Genomic DNA, 23,126 nt, shown 5'->3' with positions numbered 1-23,126 from the left:
GGAGGAGCCTTCCCAGTTCTAAGCCCCGCCCTTTGGACCCCGGGCTGTCAGCTTTCCGCAGCCGGCAGGTACTGACTGGTCTCTTACCTGCAGGTCTCAAACCCTGCTTCCCGGGCTTTCTCCATCTGGGCCATGGTGGGCAGGGTGCAATTGAAAGCCTTGCAGAGGTCAGCAGCCTCCGTCCGTGAGATGCTGTAGCGACCATTTTTCTCCACGTGGAATACACCTGCATATCGGCAGGTTACATTCAACTCTAAAGAATGAAACAGAAATGTTAGATTCTTTTACATAAGTAACTTGGAAAATGTAAAAGTTCGTTTTTGAACAAAAAAGCCAAATAAACTTCTTTACTGGCCAGAGCCTTCAATATTCACTCCATCCAAAACACCATACATTAAACTCAAATCCGAGATAAGACACAGTAAAGCAGCATCACTTACTTTCTCTCCATCAATTACTCCACAGCAAAGTTTTAAACAAGTGTATGATTGGGAGCCTGCCTAACTGCTTTGGGTTTGGCACTGCCTGATTGGAATCGGTTTTTGCTCACATAAACTTAAAAATTTTAATATGCCTCAGTTTATCTTTTAATGCTGGTGACATTGCAAAATGGTACAGCCACTTTGGAAGGCCATTCGATGGTTTCTTACAAAACTAAACATTCACTTATTGTAAAATCCAGCTATCACACTCCTGGTATTTACCCAAAGGAGTTGAGAACTTACATCCACTCAAAAACCTACACATGGGTGTTTATAGTAGCTTTATTCATAATTGCCAAAACTTAGAAGCATCCAAGATATCCCTCAGTAGGTGAATAGATAAATAAGAAAAAAATAATATAAGAAGCACATAATTTATTTCTGATTATTAAAGTAAGACAAACTTGTAGAAAACTTAAAAAATTCAGGAAATTAATGAAGGAAAAACAAGTCCACCACTACTGTGTTTCCCCGAAAATAAGACCTAGCCAGACAATCAGCTCTAATACGTCTTTTGGAGCAAAAATTAATATAAGACCCAGTCTTATTTTACTATAATATGAGACCAGGTCTTATATATATATAAGACTAGGTATAATATAATATAATATAATATAATATAATATAATATAATATAATATACTATAATATAATATAATACCAGGTCTTATATTAATTTTTGCTCCAAAAGATGCCTTAGAGCTGATTGTCTGGCTAGGTCTTATTTTTGAGGAAACAGGGTAAGAAAACTACAGCTTAACATTTTCACATTTTAAACATTTTGCTATATTTTCTTTCAGTTTGTTTTCTGAATATGTATATATGTTTCCAGTTAAAATTATACTAAATATACAGTTTTAGATGTGGGAGCCTTTTTTTCCACTTATTGTTTATATTATGAGCACTTTCCCACAATCATGTAGTGTCATTTCCTTTGCTTATCATCTCCAATGTGTTCTGGTTGCACCCAGAATAAATTTCCTTATCTTGGCTGATAAGATCTACATGGCCTGGCTCCTAGCTCCTTCTGTAACCTGTAAGTAGCTCACTCTGCTCCAGGTACAAAGCTTTCCTTCAGTTCCTTTGGGCATCCTGAGCTCTTTTCCACCTTACAACATTTACATCTACCTTTCCCTCTGCCTAGAATCTTCTGTTCTCAGATGATCACATTGTTGTTTTTCAACTTCACGTCACCTCATCTTTGAGCGCTTCCCTGAACACTCTTAACCAACTTGCAGAATCTCCCTCACCTCTCTTTGCCTTTGTGTCTTCACAGCAACTTGTTTATTTGTATGTGCATTTAGTTATTATCCATCTGCCCTTTTTGTAATGGAAGTTCCAAAACAGCAAGGGCCTTTTACTGGTTTACAGCTGTTTTTCTAATGCTCACAGCAGTATCTGACAGAGGGGAGATGCTCATTAAATGTTGAATGAGTGAATGACTCATTGAAATTTCCTCAAAAACACCATTGAACATCCTGACAGATAGACCCAAGACCTGTAGTTTGCTCCCAAGTGTTAATAGCATTTCACCTGAGACCTAACTGCTATCCACTGGTTAAAGAGTGATTCAATCCAAGGACTTCTGTGAGTTTTGCAGACATTAATCTGAATAAGGAACTGAAAAATCCTCTGGTTCTACAGGATCCTCTGTAAGGATCTCAAAAGACTTCAAAGACCTTCATTGAAAACTGATTATTTTGGGGGGACTGGCATTAGTTTCCGAGAACCCTAAGAGGTGAGTTTAGTGTATGTATGTACACATTATTTATAAGTGGAAAAAACTGAAGCTCAGAAAAAGTAAATGAGGTCCCAAGGTTGTCCAGCTATTAAGTGGCAGAACTAGAATTCTACCTCAGGTCTGTTTAATGCCAAACCCATGTTCCAAACCGCTTTGCTGTTTGCCCTAGGATCCTTTCGTATCATTAGAGCAAGCCCTCGCTCTAAAGGAGAGAGGTACACCTAAATAATTGTTACCCAAGAACAAAGAGAGAGTCAGTATTGAGTTTTAAAAGCTACAACTGCTTTCTCCTTTCTGAGCAGGAAGCAGGTTCCAACCACTAGAAAACAGTGTCTGACAAATGCAAACGGTGATAACTGTTAAACTTCTGTCTGATCTTTCTTGACTCTGAAAATAGTGAAAGAAGAAACGAGAAATGGAGCTTTGAAAAGACATAAGCCAATATCAATTGGTTTTCTTTTGTTTGTATCATTAGCATGAGGTGCTTTAAAAAAACACATCAGAACTAGGTGAAATGGAGAAAATGTATTTTTGTGTGATTAATTCTTTTTTGAGTGTAATGGTGTCTGTCCTTCTGAAGGCAGTCACAAGGCCCTTGGCTGATGAAGCAAGGGGAGCCCAGAGAAGGGAAATGCACAAGGCCCTTTTGAAGTACTGTTTGTTTTTAACTGACATTTTCAGCTTTGCCCTTGGTCTGCCAATCGTAGCAAAGGGAATTTGTCATGCTGGGTGACAGCTCTTCCTGGGGCTCTTCTGTCTAGCCTACAAAAGAAAAACAAAGCCTTCTAATCATCTTCTCGGAGGTGAGGCTGATAGCAGAGACTTCAGCAGATGGCAAGAAAGGCCAACTGCTTGTCAGTACTCAGCCAGGTGGCTGCTGTCACTCCCAGGTTACAAAGTCTGAGGCGTGGATGGCAGTTTGGCGCTCAATGGCAGTTTCTGTCTTATTGAAATTAATTCTAGTTTTGCCACCTGGCACACTGATATGCAAATGCAATAGCAACCATTTCAGGCTGAGACTTTTGAATAAAATCCTTCGTGCCACAGCCAATATAACTTTATAGACGATACACGCATGCATTGTGTGAATATGTCTGTGTGTGTGTATGAAAATAAGAAGTGTGTAGCTGTGTAGGCTCTGGTTAGCCAAGACAAGAAGAAACAGATAAACTCCAATTTCGGCCGTCCTAGACTGAGGCTTAAACATTCCCGACATATAGTGGTATCAGCCAAGGACTGCCAAATGAGTAAAGAAATCCTATGCAATGCGAGAATTCCACAATATACATTTATCTTAATCCCATGAAAAAAGGGCCAACTCCTAACCCTGATGGCATTTAGCCATCTAGGAATTGCAATGATGGTGCCCAAAACTTCATTTCAGGTCAACTATCCCATGAGTGTTCACAGTTCCTCCCCTCTGGGTCCCTCATACCTTAAACGGGACCAAGGCTTCAGGGCTGTGGATCCTTCAAGTCCTGACAATTTATGATGAGTTTCCAACAGGCTTCCTTAACACTTAAGTAAACCGAAATTATTACCCCAAAGCGTATTAATAATACCAACAGCAATAATAGCAGCTAATATACCGGGGGTGCCAAAAAAGTGTATATACATCTTTGGTTATCGGTACATGTTGACTATTACAATTTTACTACAGCTTTTTTACTTTCTTAAGATGTGGATACATTTTTTGGCACCCTCTGCATATTGTGCACCTATTATGCGTATGCCAGGCACTCTTCTAAACACTTTACAATTACTAACTCATTTTATCCTTAAAACAATCCTATGAAATGGGTAATATTATACCCACTTCCCAGATACAGAAACTGAGGCACAGAGGAGGGAAGAAACATGTCAAGGTTCACAGAGCTAGTAAGGTTCAAATCCAGCCAGTCTGGTAGCAAGTGTCCACAGGCTTAATTAACCTAGGAGCAGGCTTCTAGGCTATTACTCCTAACTCTGATTTAAGTAACGTTTCATGACCTCAACTTCCCAAAGTATAGCTATGAATATTCCCAAGGTTTAAGTGAAGTTAGGGTAAGGCTGAGGCGTGAGTAGCTATAGACTACAGATTACAGGATAGTCACCAGTGTCCGTGGCAATGGCACTGGCCACGCTGCAAAGCCCTGCAGAGAGGCAGGACTCCCAAGATATCTGTCTGTCCATCTCTTCTGAGAAACAGAGACCTCTGTGGTTCAGGATCTTCTGTTGACTCAAGAGGCTAATATTAAATGGCTGGTAACAACTCTCAAACAAGCCTTTCCAACTGGAAATAAATCAAAAATGTTTTCCGTTGAGCCCTCTGGTCTCCAATAAATCTCCTGTGTCATGTAATAAATGAACTATCCCAAGTTCCTCCCTCTGAAATACCCAAAGGGCAACACTAACTGTTTGAGGCCACTTTTAAATTTGAAGTAGAGCCTCCCTGGAGGGAGAAATGCTTCCCGGACTGTCAGGGGCTCGTTACTATAGGGTCACCAGGAGGGTGGAAGGGTCACAGGGCTTCGCATCGGGGGATTTCATCACCTACATGGGAAGAGGTCTCCCAGGGTGACTTATTAGGAAGAGTTTTAAAAAGGAGCTCTCCAGGAGAGTGTCCTTATTGTTTAACTTACTCTCTGTCACTAACTTCTGTATGATGCTGCCAGTTATGGAGGGTTCTGGGAAAATTCATTCTTATTTGAATAAATAGCTGACCCATAACACCATTAATTTTAACGACATTTTCCACTAAGCCTCAAATCAAGGAAAATAGATCTCTCTAGTAAAATCACCCCAGCACATTTCAAAATTTTGCCAAGTTTGCAGGGCCTGAAATGAATAGTTTCTTGGTTTGCCCCAGTCATTTCCTGAGTGGTAGAAAATCACAAGATCTGCTGAGGGTAGAGCACTGTGTAATTTTCGTCCAACTTGCCATTATCTACATCTTCATGAACTTTCCTGAGAGGTGGGTGGGAGTGGGGGTGGAGTGTCACATAGCTCGCTAGTGGTGGAGCTGGGTGACAAGAGATTTTCAACATGGAATCCATGAGTGGGTCTTCAGGGGACCTATAAACCTGTAAAATTGTGTACAATTTTGTGTGTACATAGATACGTGTGTGTGTGTGTGTGTGTGTGTGTGTGTGTGTGTGTGTAGGTGTTTAGGTGAGAACAGCATCCTTGGGTTTCATTTGTTTCTCAAAGAAATCGGTGACACAAACATGTAAAGAAATGATTATCTCCACGTTCTCTTTAGTAACCAAATTCCAGGATCCTGGAATTTTGCAACATCCCTGTGGGCTTCATGATAGCAGAGGCCATGTCTCTCCCTCATCATTGTGTCCCCAATACCCAGCACAGTACTGCACAGAGTAGGCACACATTGAACAAATGAATGAATGAGTGAATGAGTGAATGAACATTCTCTTTCTCCCCTCACCCTAACAGGACAAGCAGACTTATGAGGTACGAAAACAGCACCTCTCAGGTCCATTTCCCACATCACATTTGTAACTGGCTTTGTCCATCTGACAGCGATGGGCATGGCCTTTTTGCAGCCTGTCACTGGGCCGTGTCTGACGCCAGATCTCCTGAGAGAGGACACCAGACATAGTGAAGACCACCATAAGACGACCTACAATCATACTGCGCCCCGAGACTCGCTTCTCCAACCAGACTTCTCCAGAGTCCAAAATGAATTAATTTATTTTTCTAACACGAGACACTGGGATGTAGACGAATTAGATTTTTTTCCCTACTGATTTGGTCCCAGCGTAGACTATCTGTCTGAGGAAGTTGGTTTTTCTTGAAGATGTGAAAAAAAGCCAGTTCCTGCAACTCAATGACTTGTGCAATTCCCCCAGCCATGATAACAATGGGAGTACTCACCCAGCACTTACTCTGGGCCATACGAGTTTTCCAACACTGTACACCTAAGAATTCATTTAATTTTCACAACAACTCTATGTGGTAGGCTCTTTTATTATGCCCATTTCATGCAGGAAGTAACTGATTCATTGAGAAGACATGAGTAACCTCAGCTAGTAAGCAGTGGACCAGGGTTTCAGGCTGGGCAGTCCAGCGGATCACATCGCAGTGTTAAATTGTGCATGGGACAGGTGCTAAAACTACAGGACACCCACTTATTCTCCACGTGGTTTTCTAAATGTGCAGAGGTGAGCATTAAAAGAGAGCTCTGGAGAGAGAAATTTGAGCTTATTCAATATCGCTTTAAGATTAGAGCTCTCTTGATTCCAGACCGTAAGTCTTAAAAGGACAGGGCCCTTTGCCCAAGAACTTGGTAAGTCTTCAGTAGGAAAATCCTCATGAATGGAACTTCCACCCTGTCTCCCAGGAGAAGATTCTGAGGTCTCCATGTTCACTGGCTTTCCCCAACAGTGGACTGGTTCTCTCTCTCTCTGATTCTACTTGTGCGCTGCCATGATCCCTTGGGAATTGAGAATCCAGCCTGAGCTGCAGCCTCAGCCTTCCTCTGTCCTTTACGGCAGAGTCAAGTCAGGCAGGGTGAATGGAGGACCCTAAGACTCAGGATTTGTCAGGGTGGGGGTGCCAGTCCACATGCTGTCCTTGTGATATTTTGAGATGTCTGCGGCCCAACCCCAAATCTCAACAGACCAAGCTAAGGTGCCAGGCCGATTGAGCTGGAGCACGGTCTTCTAAGCGGATTGCATCCGACTCCATCGAACTCCTGGGAGTCTGTCCCACATAAACCTCTTGAGCAGTGGCAGCCAAAAGCACTGGTGAGCTCCCCACATTTCTTATGCTTATAGTGTTTATCATGAAACAGCCAGGATTCGGTTTCTGTCTTCTGATTTGCTGAGCTCATGTCTGAAAAACATTATACGACTCACAAACCTAACCGAACTGATTCTCATCAGAAGTAGGAAAAGGCAAGAGCAATTTTTAAAAATAAAAGCATTATTGCTAATTAGATCATCTGTGTTTAAAGCCAGGAGGGACACAAGACATCTTCTAATCAAATTCTCCTGTGACATAAGAGAAAATACAATCCAGAATGACTGAGCATGGCTCCCCCAGCCAGGTATGAGCAAAGCAGGACCTCAGAGGTCCATCACTGCTAGATTCCTGACTCTTAGGCTACTGCTCTGACTACTGAAGTGCTTATAAAAATAAAAGTTCTGAGCAAGCTATTCCCAGTAAAGTCATAATCCACTTCTTAATGAGACATAAAAAAGACACCCTGTTCTTCATTTCTCTGATTGTTGATGCCTGAAGCCCAGAAGTTTCCATCTGGGAGTCCTCCTAGCTATCATAGCCCCTGCTGCCACCCAGGTCTGCCAGTCCAGAAGGCTGGCAGCCTTCCTGCTGCCCCACATCACTCACCCCCATCCCCTGATGCCCATGTGATGGGCGTCCGGTGAAAGGGTCTATTGTTCAGCATCCACTTCCGAATGAGGCCAAAATCACACTCAGTGGCTGGATTGCCTTTGGCTGCCCAGTGCAGACCATGAGTCTTGAGTGACTCAGTCTCTCCCGGAATTGCCCCGGAGGCGGGTGAGGGTTTAATGAGCAGAGAAAGGAGTCATACACCATCATACCCAGAGAATGTCCTCCAAAATGTATCCGGGGTGGTTTTCAACTGTACTATTCATCTCTTGGCACTTAGAAAGGAAATGCACCCCAACGTCTTGGCGCCTGGCTGTGTCCCTGACCTCTCAGCCTTTTATCCAAGGAGCATGGAGCCTGTCACAGCGGCCAACACTAAACCAACAAGTGCCCATCACATTTACTCTGTCACAGGCAAGTCCAAAGGGACTCTCAGCACTCCTCTGGCCCTTCAGTCAACGCCTCCAAACTACTAAACCCATGAAGTTCTTGGGTTGTTTACACAGTCTGGAGAATTCCCACTCCTGCCTCCTAGTGGGATGATGGGAACTGGGGGAGAGGAGAGGGGAGGTGGAGCCTCAACAGGGTCCAACCGTGTGTCCCAGAACTGTTACCTCCATGTGCGATTCTAAAAGGCCAAGTGGTCTTTGGTGAGCGAGGCCCCAGGAAAATGGCTGAGGGAGAGCAACCCCAGGGTATACCCCTGCGTGCTGCCATCACAATCAGGAAACGCTGGGCTCTATCTAGCCTTGCAATCTTTGTTTTCTTCTCTTTTGGATCATATCATTTAGCAGATTGACTAGTGGCAAACACAGGATGTGGTAAATTAAATTAAAAAGCATCTCAGGGGCCCATGTGGGGTTTTCCTATTGCAAGTAGGAAACAGAAGGAGGGTCCCACTTTGCTTCGTAACTAGATTTTTTTCCCTGGGGTAGTTACAATTATGGCCACATCACCTAATGCATGTACAGCTTTTGCTCAGGTCTGTAACCAGCATTTTGAGGAACTAGTTAACTTTTACAGATGAAGAAACTAAGGAACAAGAAATTCAGAGACTCCGTCTTACAGAATTTGAGTAAAATCCAGACTTGAACTCAGATTTCCTAGGTAGAATTTTCTCCATTTTCTATAGAGCTGCCCTTTCCATCCTGGGTTGCCAACAGCCAAAGGGGGAAATGGCCGCATTCAGAGAGAACCGTGATGGTGCTCAGACTTTTCTCACCACCACAACCCTTCCCCTTCCTCCCCCCCCCCCCACACACCGCCCATGACGTCTCAGGCAGAATCACAATACTTAGGATGGGTAAAAGCAGAGCTGCCCCAGTGGAAGCTGGAGTGAGAGACAGACCCCAGACCCTCCATCCACCTGTTGCTCAGTCTTACCGAGCCCCCACCCCACCAATGGTCCTGACACTTGCCACAATGATCTAGAAGGTTCAGTGGAACACTGTAGAAACCACTACAGTAGGAGCCAATCAGAGCACCACTTAGCAAGACCTGCGTAGCGCTGTAGTGCTGGGGCTCCAAAGCATTAGTCACCCCATGGGAGAGCTGTGGAAAAAGAGGGTCAGAGCATTCAGTAATTAGCACAGGGCTCTGCAGCTCAAAGGCTGCAGCCGAGATGAAATGCACTGTGTAAAAATGCTTTACCAGTGATTCAGGCTTGCTATTATTATTTTTGTGTTTTTTGCCCTTGGTCTCAAGAATAAAAGCACCTTGGAATTTAAAGTTCTCCATAAAGGTTTTCCCTAGTTCATACCGTAAGAAGGAGACAACAAAGTCTGAATTTCTAGTCCTGTTCTACTGGGGATGGGTAAGCGTGGGCTTGACAGGATTTATTGAACTGGAAATGGAGGCGAAGCTGCTGTCCTTCAAGAGAGAGCCATGCAGATAGAGGGGTGCAAAGGGCCACCACCAATTCCCACAGAGCCCAACTTCACCACACAGCCTTTGGGTAGCTCCAACATTAATTGTATTTCCTCTTGCCTATGTCTTTTAGCATCTTTTCAAGTGAGAAAGAAGACTATGGGATTTCTGAGGCTCTATCCTGTGTGGGACAGTAGCCTAGATGCTGTACCAGATGTTACACGATACGATCTCCACGGCAGCTTTGAGAGGTCAAATTATCACCCCCATTTTGCAGATGAAATAAGTGAGGTTCAGAACACAACTGGCCCAGCATCCCACTGTGAAAGTGGCAGAGCTGGGAGTCAAACCCTAGGATGATACCTGGTCTCTGACATACGTTAGCCAAGACTCAATTTACCACAGCCACACCTCTCGCTTACGTCAGGCAGGCTCTCCAACTGGGGGCTTGAAACGCAAGAGCACTGTGGGGTAAAGGATGTGGTTGGGACACCCAAGCTCCTACAGATCCTAAGATGAGTCCCTGGCTGGGCTCCCCAGTGATATCAACACTAATATAGCAGCACTTACTGTGTGCAGAAGTCTGAGCTAGGTACTTCACACTAATTATCTCACTTAATCCCCACAATAATCAGATAAGTGCTTTTCTTATCATCAAACCTGCTTATAGATAAGAAAACTGAGGTTTAGAGAGGTGAAGATACCTGTCTAAGACTATACAGTTGGGAGTCAGGCAGCCGGGCCCCTTCTCTCTTAGCTACCACACACAAACACTTCTCTCATTGCTTAACTTCGGGAGATTCCAGGTCAGTTGCAGAATCACACCTCTTGCCAGATAATTTGAGTACCACTGGGTTAATATTTGCTAGTGGATGTCAGCTGGTTACTATTCTCTCCTCCCGGGGGTAACTAACAGACCAAATGAGATGGGGAGAATGTCACAGAAAACTCAGTCCTGCAGTGGGACTTAAGAAGCCGGTGCCCTAGGCAGGGCTGACCATCTCGGGACCCTGTAAGAGGAAAAGCTTGCTGAATGGACAGGATTCCTGCCGAGCTGTGATGGTAGGCAGGTCACTACCTCTGCTCTTCCCATGGTGTGCGGTATCTGGTCAGACATCCCCTTAGATTAATAACATTTAACATCCTCCCACAGCGTCACTTCAAGCCACAGGAGGGAAAATGCCTCTCTGATAGGTACCAGGAACCTTGAAATCCTCAGTGGCCTCTTGCCCTGTCACTCAAAAGAAATCTTCTCTGAATGCAAGTGAGTGAGCATGCAAGCTTTTTTAGGACTAGGCATGAGTATGACAAGTTTATAAGAAAGGAAAGTCATTTTTAAGGCTTGGTACTTGGTTGCCAGTAACCCTGTACTTAAAATTCATCTACCACCAATCCTGACCCACAGGTGGGTTGAGACAGAACGATGCCTTTAGGTTACCTTTCCTCTTCAAATACATCAGCAGAGAAGTGATCTACTACAAAGTATTTATTTGCAACAGTAAATATTGCAAGTGACTGAGGAGAATTCTAGATTTTCACTGGTTCTGAATTTGTTAGGCTCAAAAATCATCAGGTCACATTTTAGTAACTCAAGATCTATCTTTTTCTTATTCTCTCTCCCTCTCAATCAGGTGCTAACGTGTAGAAGTGTGAGTGTGAGTGAGTATGTGAGTGTGTGTGTGTGTGTGTGTGTGTGTGTGTGTGTACATATGCAAAAGGCAGGCTCTCCTTCCCAGCCCCAACACCTACCATTATTCATGCTTTAGATGTTTTTAAGAGCAACGCAAACGTCTCAAAGCAGAAGCCCGACAGAGGAAGAGGCTGGTTGTGGAGAAATTTTTAACAATCTGGGCCAAAAGATTTCCAGGATCAGTACACTTCCAATTGCCCTGTGAGCTAATAGCTTGTAATTCACACTTTTTTCTGAGCTTTCAATCTGTGAAATCTCATCTGTAACCACAGATGCCAGGCTCAAATGCCAGGCTCCAGAGAACTCATTTCTGACAAGCTTTTAAATCCGACTCAAGCCACAGGGTTTGGACCAAAATCTTTACCATTTCATTTGCATCTGGAGTGGGCCAAGCATAACTTCCTGCTTTTAAGGAACATGGCCCACACATGCAAAGGTACAGGAGGTTTAAAAGTGGAGGAAGTGGTTACCATTACAAATGACCCTGTTGTGAAGTTGTCAAAAACAATAAGGTCTTGATTTTCCTTCAGATCAGTGGCCATCAAACATGGCAAGAGACCACACCTGGTGAAGGTCCAAACTCTTTTCACCACGACATTTGAGAGGTGCTCTGGAAACATCAGAGTGAGGACAACTGTGTCTCTTCCTGTGAAATCTGTGTCTCCCAAATTGCCAGTAGTCCCCCTAGGACATGGGACAGACATCAATTCAAAGCACCTTCTAGAAGATACAGATGTTATGTGTCAGGCATGATTCTGGCTGCTGGGGAGACATACAAGGTTCTTGTCCCCAAAGAGCTTACATTCTAGTGTGGGGAGACAGACAATACACAGGTAAATGATTAAATATAAATAAGGCGATTTCAGGTAGTGAAAGTGCCACGCAGAAAATAAAAGGGGACGCTCTAACAGAGAACTAGCGGGGGCTGCCTTGTCAGGCAGAGTGTGTGGTCTGACGCTCACTCTTCTATGAACTCATGGGCATATTTTAGTTATTATGCAGCTCTTTTTGAGATCAGATCAGACACCCTGTGGAAGGACCCCCCCCACCTGTCCCCCCACACACATCCACACATATAGATTAAATCAGATTTGGAATTCATTTTTGCTTTCCAGTGTCCATAAAGGGATGTCTCCAGAACTTGGACTTAGTAAGAGAAACAAGAGAGACTTGAAAGGCAAAGCCTACGGCAACTGAATGACCTGGTTTCTAGGATGAGTTCCATTTGAGTCGTAAGCTGGGTACAGAGTTGATGGAAGTGGGGTGTGTCTGCCCCTTCCGGGTCTCAGATGAAGTGACAGAGAAGCCCCTCAGAGCGCTACTGTGATGCACTCACAAGCCCTCTGAAGGCTCACAAGAATCTCCTGGCCACCTGGCATCGTTAGCATCCTTTATCTTACAGTTACTGGAGCGATTTGCCCCCATGCTATTGTAAGACGGTGTAGTGGTCACGCTTATAGTCCCAGTTTGGGCTCTTGTAGAATGTTAGGCACGCCATGTTTTCTTAACATTTAAGCCTCCGTTTCTTTATTAATAAAGTGAAGGTAAGGCCTACCTCATGAGGTGCTTATAAGGATTAAATGAGGAAATGCACCTGAAACACTTAGCAAAGTGGCTTGTATTGATCAATATTAGTCAGGCACCTCAAAGATGAAAGTGCATATAAGGCAGCTTAAATATCAAGTGCCTCATACTGTGACTTAATTCTTAAGTAACCGGTCAGCCACTTGCTATATCATTGCTAACAGCCACTCAAGACCTCCAGTTAGGAGCCAGGAGACTAATTATCCAGATACATGAGCTCTTACTCTATATAATATGTGTTCTTACCAGATAGATAGATAGATAGATAGATAGATAGATAGATAGATAGATAGATAGATAGATGATAGACAGACAGACTATCTAGAAAACATCCTTCTAGGAAGAAACCTGCCTCAAGAGCTATTAATCTGTATAATCAAAGTGGGTTCCATTGGGACCATGCCTTATTCATCTTCGCATCCCCAGTGTCTGATACATAGTAGGGTGCCCAATGGATGTTCCTTTGATTTAGTGTGAAAAGCGTTAGGCTGAGTCCAGTGACCTGGGGTTTAGCGCTGGGCTTCTATGGATAAGCTGTTAGTGCTTGGAGAAGGCACTAACTTCTTCATCAGACCAGGAAGAAGTTGGATTTGATGATCCTTAGATCCCAGCCAACCCAGCCCTCTCCCTCTAGAAGGAGAAATCTGCATTTCTTTGTGACTTGCTCTCTAAACACTCCAGAAACCTGAGTGACTCTTGCCTGCAGGGTTGTGGCATTTCACTCTGCAATCAAGGCAGTGGTGGTGTGAATGTATTAAGCAGGATGGACTGGCCAGCAAAAAGAAACAATAGACAAAACACGAGTGTTACCAGCACCCTGCTCTCAGATTACACCAAATAAAGGCCTCCAGCACGCAGAGACTAGAACCTGCCCAGGGAAGCTGGAGGGAAAGAATGGTTTCAATTAAGAGGGGAAAAAAATGGCAGAATCGCTGATTTCCTTAGAGAGACTTCTCCTAAATTACTACAAGCAGCCCCAGTTGCTCCCTGCAGTGAATTTCCCCATCACGGCCAATTCAAACCATTCTTTAGTTGTGAGACAATTCTCAAGTGAGAAGCTGCTGAGCAGCCCCCACCTGCACAACTGGGAGTCCAGACGCCCACCCCCAACTGTCTCCCTTGATCTTTGGTGGTCTTGGAGGCCTCACTACCCCTGTGAAGAGGAGACAGGGACGTTCCCACCTCCTCCCTTCCTGAAGATAACTCCCAGCCGTTCTAAATTGTTTCAAGGCCCTTCATTTTCAAGGAGCCAGAAAAATCTATTTTCTTAGGTAAAGGAGATGCCTTGAATTTTCAAGGCCTCCAGCTCTGGGGATGGAAGAATAAGGTTAACCCCATAAAGCTGAATGGGAACTCGCAATGTTCAAAGGAGAGGGGAAATCAGAATTGAATTGCAACCCCACCACATAGGAGCTGAGCCATTCTTAGGCAAGGTACTTCATCTTTATGAGACTTAGTGTCTCAGCCTGTAAAATAGCTCTGAGGAAATTCAGTCATTCATTTATTCAATGGGTATTTGGGGAGTACCTCAAAGAGAAGTTTATGGGAGTTAGATAATAAATATACGTAAAGCACCAACCTTGAGTTGGGTTCAAAACAGGTGGTTTTAAAATGTCAATCCTTTTCCTTCTCCCACGGGAAGATAAAACCTTGATGAGTGGCCACCGCTCCCTAATACCGATGGTAATGCTAGTTTCTAATTACAATGTCGTTACACCAGGAAAAATCATTTGTGCTTTGATAATCGTCCATTTCAGCCTGAACAACACAGTCCACCACAGACACACTCTCATGAAATTAAAAGCAAAATGAGAACCTGACACAAAGTCATACACTCCTGTTCAAAGGTGTAAAAGTGTTAGTCACTACTGAGGTGTGGCTGGGAGTGCCCAGAGCTTCCTTTCTTTGAGGAGAGCAGAACTAAGCAGTTTAAGGCAATTAAAGGTATTTGGGGAGATGAAAGAATTGAACACCCCAACGATGGATGGGTGGGCACTTTATGGCCTCAGAAGCTGGTCCCCCATTCATCACCAGGAAATTCCAAGCTGGGGCTTCTGGGGAGGAAGTGTACTCTGGGAAACTCCCAAGTTTCCAGAATGAGAAGGACGCTACTGTATTAAACTGCCCCTAAGGGCCCTTCTAGACTCTGAGGCCAAGGAAAAGCACTGTAAAGGAACACGTCACCATAAAGGGAGGAAAATACCATCTCCTCCTCTGGCCCCACCACCAACTGCCAGGACTGAAGGCAGGAAGACGCTGATCCTGCTGAGACAAGCAGCCTGGGAGATTGACTGTCATTGTGCAAGTAAAGACAGGACCTGGAATGCATTTCCCCATTCGCTTTCACCAGCTACTGCAATAGCCAAGGTTTCCGGAACAACTCATGCTGTTTTATCTGCTCAGCAACAGTTGTTCCAGTAAGCACACGTGGGTGTCAGCACGCTGGTGCACCCTCCCTGTCAAATCAAATGAGATTTTATTGGCTAATATTTTGCCCAGAAATGGAATGAACATATTCCAAAGGCAGCTGGAAGCATTTCTCAAGTGCAGCAGGAACAAAGTTAGGGCTGGCGGGTGAAGCGAGAGGTCCCAGGTCTAATAATGACACTGATCACAATGGAACGGATGAATGCTTGCTCCATGCCAGTCATTCTGTCATGTACGTGACCACATCAGTCCTTACACAACCCTTTACGTAGATATTAGGTATTACTCGATTTTGAAGATGAGAAAATTGAGGCTCGGGGAAGTTAATTGCTTCAAGGCACGTAATTGACGAGGGGACTCAAACCCAGGACACACTCTAGGACACACACTGCTTTCTGAGTGCCAGAGACACTAAACTCAACCCCCCTTTGTGCACCCCTGGCAGCCTGGCTTGGTCCAGAGACTCAACTGTGTGGGCTTGAGTGAACATTCTCAAATCTAGCCTTTAGAAGATGAAAGGCAACCTGACTTTGGGAGACATGATTCCCTCCTGGCCTGTTTGAAGGGAGGCCTGTTTCTAAATGTGTTTCAGGGGATGTGGAAAGCTCATTTGGAGAAGCAACCAAATGAGTTTCCCAAAGGTTTTAACAATGCAAACAATGCAGAATACAAGAGCGGCTGTTGACTTTAGCCTCCCAAACAGTATAAAGAACAGGAAACTCAAACAGATAATAGGGTACTTTTCCTATATTCTGAGAATCAGTCCTTAACCCTTTTGCTGCCACGGTTGGATATATCCGAATGAATATATCCTAAATTTTTATGCATCAAAGTAATGTCATTTATATACAAAGCAGCTCAAATAGTTATTATTAAATGCATAAAATAGTCTAAACATCAATTTTTTGGTTTTTGTGAGTTTCTGACACACTTTGAAAAAAAACTTGAAATGAATTAATGCAGGAAAGAGATAAGGAAGAATTATATGATAATGCTTCTTTGAAAGAAGAGAGAGCTGCCTCAGGAATGTCCCAGAAGGGAGCCACAGGGAGCCCCTCCCTCTGCCCCCAGCAAGAAGAGTCTCAAGTAGGCAAGGCTTGCCCCTCCAAACCTTGTCCCATCTTTCCTATCCCCAAATGGAAAGGTTTCCTCCTTGTTTTTCACATCCATTCGGAGTGGTGAGACATTGTACATATTCAGCTTCCCTTGGTGCCCTTGCAAGAAACCACAGAAGAGACTGTTTCTTATGTGATGCCAGCCAAGGAAAAGGGTGGGAATTGGGGTGGAGCACAGCCATAGAGGAAGGAGAGAATCTCCTTGCTGACCCTCAGTTGCTTTTTTAGCACTTATCCCTTATTCCAGTAGATAGATAGATAGATAGATAGATAGATAGATAGATAGATAGATAGACGATAGTATTTTTTTAAGTTGGATTTGGAGATCACATTCTGAATTCACCATGGAAGTCATAATCTCACAAAACCCCTCCAACATTCAAATGGATACAGGACTTCAGAAAAGATAATCCCAGTCACAAACTCATTCACTCAATAAGGTTTCATTCAGGGCCACCCCGTGTTGGGTACTGTTCTGGGCGCGGGGACCAGGCAAGGTCATTATCCCAATGAAGGTTATGCCCGGGGCAGAAGACAGACATTCAGCAAGTCCACTGCACAGCAGCATAAACGTGGTGGAGCCCAAGGTGCTGAGCAGCTCGTTTGAGGGGAAGCCTTTTTCCCCAGGGCTTTTGCTGTCCCCAAGAGATGGCTCCCCGGAGGCAATGCCATTTCAGCTGAGACCTGAAGGGATGGATTGGGGACTAGCAGGTCAGTCCACTGCTCAGCAAGCCTCACGGTCAGGAAATTCACCCTCAAAATAAATCATTTTGGTTTAATAGAATCCATTTCCTCTAGCTTTCATCATTCGATTCTGAAAAGAAGCAGCCCCCTTCCTGTGTAAGAAACAATCATATCCTTGAGGTCCACATTAAACATCCCTTGGGCTTCTCTTCCCTGACTGCAGTCATGATAAATCTTTTAATGGCATTCCTAAATGCCATTAAAAAAAAAAAAAGGAATGGAAAACAAACAAAAGAATCCTAATGTTGCCCCCCCAATGCTGTTAGATTGCTTAGCTGACCATGCAGAGACAGGGGACTGGCCCAGGAAACCCTCCTATTCATCTTGGGGTTTATTAAAGTGTTGGACACGAGTTTCAGACTCAAAGAAACTATTAGGAAGAAGTTTTCCTGCTTATAAAAGAAAATTGTTCCTATAAAATCCAATAGTTCATTCTAGACCCCTTGTAAGCAAGTCCGGTCCACTGGAAACCAACGTAGTGTGGAGACAGGCACATCGTCTCTGAGGGTAGAAAGCTAGGGTTCAAATCTTGAACTTGCACTAATTAGCTGTATGGCCTTGCGAAAGTCATTACCTTTCTCTCTTGCACAGGAGGATAATAACGCTAATCCCAAAGTTAATGTGAGGCTGGATTAGATAATGGAGCTGCAAACACTACACACACGTTAAAACACGTTCGGAGTAGTTAGAGAAAAAAGAAGCTGGCTATCTCCCTTGGAGGTCATCATCTCGTGATTTACAGGAAGAGATGCTTGTCCAAGGTCATCATTTCTCAAATGGATCACTGCTGATTAGTGTTTCTTATGCCTGGTACGTCTCCAGCAGGGCTGAGATGGTTGCAACAAGGAGTTTCTAATAAGAAAGTGTTCAATTGCGCACAAGGTTGTCTATTTCCTATAAATTATACCAGATTTAAGGTTATCCCCTGATATGCTTTTGTTGGGAAGAGAAAAGGATGGCGTTATAGCTATTATGATGGCGTATAAGCCACAGACCATCTGATCCTCGTCTAAGCAGCCTGTCCCCCAGGTGAACTCGATCCATGAGGTGTGTCTTCTCAGAAGGTTGAGGGTGTGGCTTAGGAACACAAAAACTTAGCTTTGCCTTTTTTTTTTTTCTTCTTTAGACTGTATAGCATCTCAAATCACAGCTCTGCCAGGTGGGTGGACACCCTTTGGAGCCTTAGTCATTGTAGCAGACATTGTTACCAACGCAACAAACATCTAATTGAACCCTGATTTTGTTTAAAATCCCGAACTTGTGTTTCATGGGAGCTGAGGCCCCAAATCCCAGCACCTGTGTGTGGATCGTGACTGGTCTAAGTCAAGCACCTTGCTCAGAGTCCTTGCCAATGATTGGTTCAGTCTGGGCATTTCATGGAATGTGACCCCTTTCTTCCAATGAGGAATAAAGGGAAGTCAATTCAGGACTTTGGGAAAAGCTAGTCCTCCCTTTTTTAGAAGAGATGTTTATGAATAAGCATTCCTCTTTCTGGTGCTGGAAACTGATTTTTTGTTTGTTTGTTTGTTTCTCATAGGATGCCTGGAACTGTGAGAATCAGTTTCAGACCATGAAGGGGACTATACTGTAGGAAGACACTGGAAGTGGCAGAAAACTGGGTCTTTAATGATATCATTGAGTTCCTGAAATTGTTCTACCTCCATACTTCTTGTTGTAGGAGATATTATTTTATGAGGGTTGATTACTCTGTTACTTGCAGAGATATTCAGCTGGCATGCATTGATATGGGTATACCAAAACACACGTGACAGACAACAATTCCATAGGGGACACATCACGGCTTGATGCATAGATGGGTTGTAACTTAAGTTCAACCATGATAGCTATAACTCCATCCCTCTCTCCTACCCAAGAAAGCACATCTGAATAGAAGTGAAAGGATGTTATATCAGCATCAGGGGGACAACCTTGAATCTGTTCTCATTTATAAGACACAGTTGTTTATAACTGACCATTTGGATTAGCTGGTGCTTCTACCAACTGATAGATACTGTTACTATTATTTATGCTTTCATTTGAAAGCATGTTAAGTGATGGTTTTTGTTTTCTCATCACATCTGTCCCACTCTCCTGATAGAGTCTACTCTGGTCGTCTCCAATTACCACAACAAAGAAGACAAAGGAGTGAGGTCCTTGTAGCCAAGTGGTTGCACATCCATAGCCCAGGATTCTCGCCTGTAGCTGCTGACTAGACCCAATAGATGTGCCTGCATGACTTTTGGAAGCCATCCTGAAAACCACCCGCTACACACAGACTCTAATCAAAGCTCCAGCCACCAAAGTGCCCCAAACAAGATCAAGAACTTTCCAATAAAATGGATGAGATATGACCCTAAACCAAGGCTTTCCTGCTAACGATGCCTAAGTAAATGATGGATTTCCCTGCATGGCTTAAAATCATTCCATCATATGACAATTATAATTCCCCAGAGTTTGGGTTCCTTTGTGGCTGCAGCATGTGTTTCTAAAAGTCTGAGTGAGCTTGGAGGTGCTAAGGGTTCCTTTCCCACCACTATCATAAGACAGACATGATAAACCAGTTGCCTTCAGAATTCTGAGGAGTAACTTTCTTTGCTTGCTCTCTTACTCAGATGACCTGAGTGTGAGGCAGCCAGAAGAGTGGCTGCCTTGGCTCCATTTGCATGAAGAGCTTTGAACTCAATCCACCGGACTGTCCCCTGATCCTGAGAGCTGGTAGGGTCGAGACACCCAACAAGCAGGCCCTCCAATGAACTGTGGGGATCCTGCAAACATAGTTACTGCTTTTAATCCTATATGTCTAGAGAAGCCTTCTCTGATGCTCTCGATCAGGTGAGGTCTCCTGGTTATATGCTCTCACAAGACCTCGTGCTTCTCCTTCCCAGCATTTACTTCAAGTATAATTAAATAAGGGCATAATTAGTTGTTTACTGCCTGTCTTCCCAGACAGACTGTAAGTTCCATGAGAGCAGAAACTGTGCCTCTCTTGTTTAAAGCTGTATTCCCAATGCCTAGCAGAACACCTGGCACATGTATTCAATAAATATGTGTTGAGTGAACACGTGAATTCTTTGAAAACCATTGGTTGCTGACTTGACTTACAGAATTGTTCAGAGAGGCTGGGGAAAAGCCAGGCCAGGTTATGCTGGGCCTTCTCATTTCAAAATGCTCATTAAGTCAAAAAGGATCAAAACAAAGACCATATATGGATGTACAAGATACTACACAGGAAACCAGATCCAAGTACCATGGAGACTCCAGTGTAGTGTACACAATGGAGGTTCCACCTACACTATTTCCCATTGTGCTACAAAAAAAAAAATAGTACCCTTTTATCTTCCTTGCTTTGTCATTCCAAGTCTTCTTGCCTTGGTCAGCCCATTGTCCTCTTTGGTTTAATGCCCTGTCCTCCATCATCTCAAAGGGTGAAATGGAAAGGGCATTGGACTGAGTCAAAAGACTCTACGGTAACTAGTTGCATCCTCTTGGGCAAGTCACTTGCAGGCTTTGAGACAACCTGCTCTTATCTGTCCCACAAGGAGGCTATATAACTTATAGTACCCTGTCATGCAGGGTCTCAGCTCCCGCTCCCCGCACAAGAACACAGGATATGGTGAGGCCAAAAAGGAACATCAAGGGAGCCATAGATAGGGGAGTCATACCACTATAGTCTCGCTGGCGGCTGGGTTGGAGACACAGGAAGCAGGAGCCACACAATCCGCAATCTGCCATCTGGTTCTCTGCCAACCAACCAACCAACCTGCCGGCCTAGCCACGGCAGTTATTTTAGTGGCTAATGGCTAACTGGTTACAGCTGATGGCCATCTACAACCTGAGCCAGCACCTTTCCACGTGAGGTCAAGAGCCTGGAAACTGCTCTCTGGGACTCTGTCCCCACATACCCTTTCCTGTTCTGATATGCCATCATCTCTGGCTTTTTGTCACCAGCCCATGATAACTTCTCGCTTAGGGTCACTTTTCTCTTTCTCCTCTTCTGCCTGTTTGGATCCATACTTTGGTGCTGCTGTAGGAAGCCAGCTCAGCCCGCACCTTCTAAGCCCTAGCAAAGCATTTAAAAACCCTCCCTCGCATCCTTGCCTCTAGCACTTTTATTGAATTACCCCAGCAAGGGCATTGCCACTCAACTTGGCAGGGCACCCAGGTCCCCTGCCAGCCCGACAGCATCTGTATGCCTCAGGAAATGGCAGAACCAAGAAGCCGGAGCACATACCAAGTGCCCCTAGATAAGCACTGCCCAGGAGGGGATGGCAGCTGGAAGGAGATTGGTGAGCATTCCAAAGAATACAGTTTCAATGATTGGGGTCAACCAGCAACAGGAGACAGAGATAAAGGCAAAAGCTAACTCAGGTAATAATAGGACCTTGTAGTTCCACATCACGTGCTTCTGCCGACCAGCACAAAACACTTTCACAGGAGCAGGCAAAGGTGGAGAGGTCTAGGGAAGGCAGAGGGATTATTTCCCAGGTGTTTCACAATGTATTGAAGCATTAGACAGATAAAGCCAGTAGCCCAAGGTCACACAATTAGGCTTTGACAGGGTGGGAATTAGAGCAGAGTGTCCTAATCTCACCTGGGGGCTATTTCTAGTCAACTCTTGATGGAGCCTTTTGTTTATACCTGGGTTCTACCTTATCTTACCTGCCCAGGTAGTGGACTTACTTTTTCCCTTGGGGATGAGTAGTGGGAAACTTGAGCAGTCCACAGTGGGCTAGCCAGTCTGAGTGGCAGAATCCAGCCTTCTTGATTTGGATGCTACCAGCAGGCCCCAGAGGGGCCAGTCTGTGGAATGCCGCTGCTGTCTGCTTTTGGGAGGCACAGAAGAGCCCTGGAGTGGCAGCTGAGAATGCAGAGGCTCCAGGGCTGATAAAAGTTGTAATTAACGTGCACATACAACCCTTTCATCTTCAAAGGCTTTACTCACATTAGCTAGTAATTCCTCCTATCACCCCTATGGGTGAGGCATCATTTTTGTCTTCTCAGTTTGCAGATGGAGAAGCTGATGTGGAGAAGGGGCCCTTTGCCAAGAAGTCTGGCCCTTGTTCACACAGAGGAGATTCCTGGCTCCCAACATCTAACTTCAACTGGGGTGATGGGAAAACACAGTGGTAGTGAATTATAAGACAAGACTCAAGCAACTAAACTCCTCTGTGTAAGAAACTGCATTTATACTGTTTTGGAAGGAGGTGGAGTCTATGGTATGGCTAGCTGACTAGATTCAAGTGGCTAACATCCCAGAATTGCACATAACTATCAGAAACATAAACTAGAAAAATCTGCTGCTCTACTGTGGTGATCTTCATGTAATACATGGGGGTTAAATCCTCCGTTTTGTGCCCATTGCAGACATCACTAATAGATCACAGAACTCTCTATAGCTAAGTCAAAGTTTGGCTTCTTAGCACAGCCCTCCAGGCAGCTTCTAGTATTGTGTTTCCCCAAAAATAAGACTTAGTCAGACAATCAGCTCTAATGCAGCTTTTGGAGCAACAATTAATATAAGACTGGTCTTATTTTACTATAATATAAGACCGGGTAATATAATATAATATAAATATAATATATCAGGTCTTATATTAATTTTTGCTCCAAAAGATGCATTAGAGCTGATTGTCCGGCTATATCTTATTTTTGAGGAAACATGGTAATCAATGGGAAATGTTATATGGGCTGAAATCTATTTGTTGTTGCTGCTATAGGTCTTGTTTGGGATTCTCTTAAATTGCCGCTCTCCAACTCAGGCAAAGTTGCCCAAGTTCTATCTCAACCAATGTTGGAGCTAGTCTGCTTCTGATGTCGGTCTAGCATTGTCTGAAGAGGATGTAATGAGAACGTCTCTGGGGCAAGAGAATTGGACCTTGTAAGATGGAACCAGTGTTACTTGATCACCTGGATTCTGTCCAACAACATCCTTCACTGTCTTTCAACATGGAGGCTCTTATTCAGATAGGCTGAGACCTCTCCTGACCTCAATCAAGTCATACATATTTTCTCCACTTTAAACTTTTCAGCTCTTGCTTTATTTATACTTCTGTGGGTTGCTCTCCTCTCTCCTGTTTCTGCCTGTCTTCTTTCCCACTCATCTCATCCTCAAATTCCATCCTTCC

At 44.1% G+C, this 23,126-nt stretch overlaps 1 protein-coding gene across 16 annotated transcripts in view; it reads right to left on the bottom strand.

Annotated features, from left to right (window-relative positions):
• CD44 (CD44 molecule (IN blood group)) overlaps window positions 1–23,126 on the bottom strand; it is an 85,085-nt gene that overhangs the window by 49,399 nt on the left and 12,560 nt on the right. For all 16 annotated transcript variants that reach the window (XM_019738555.3, XM_019738545.3, XM_019738550.3 and 13 more), the window contains exon 2: window positions 88–253. In XM_019738555.3, coding sequence (XP_019594114.3) covers window positions 88–253 — 166 coding nt within the window. The remainder of the gene's footprint in view (window positions 1–87; window positions 254–23,126) is intronic.

This window comes from Rhinolophus sinicus, chromosome 14 (assembly GCF_057876585.1).
Source record: "Rhinolophus sinicus isolate RSI-liver-muscle chromosome 14, RSI-T2T, whole genome shotgun sequence".
NCBI lineage: Eukaryota > Metazoa > Chordata > Mammalia > Chiroptera > Rhinolophidae > Rhinolophus > Rhinolophus sinicus.
Note: the sequence above shows the minus strand (reverse complement) of the source record. Positions and strands in the feature narration are given on the sequence as shown.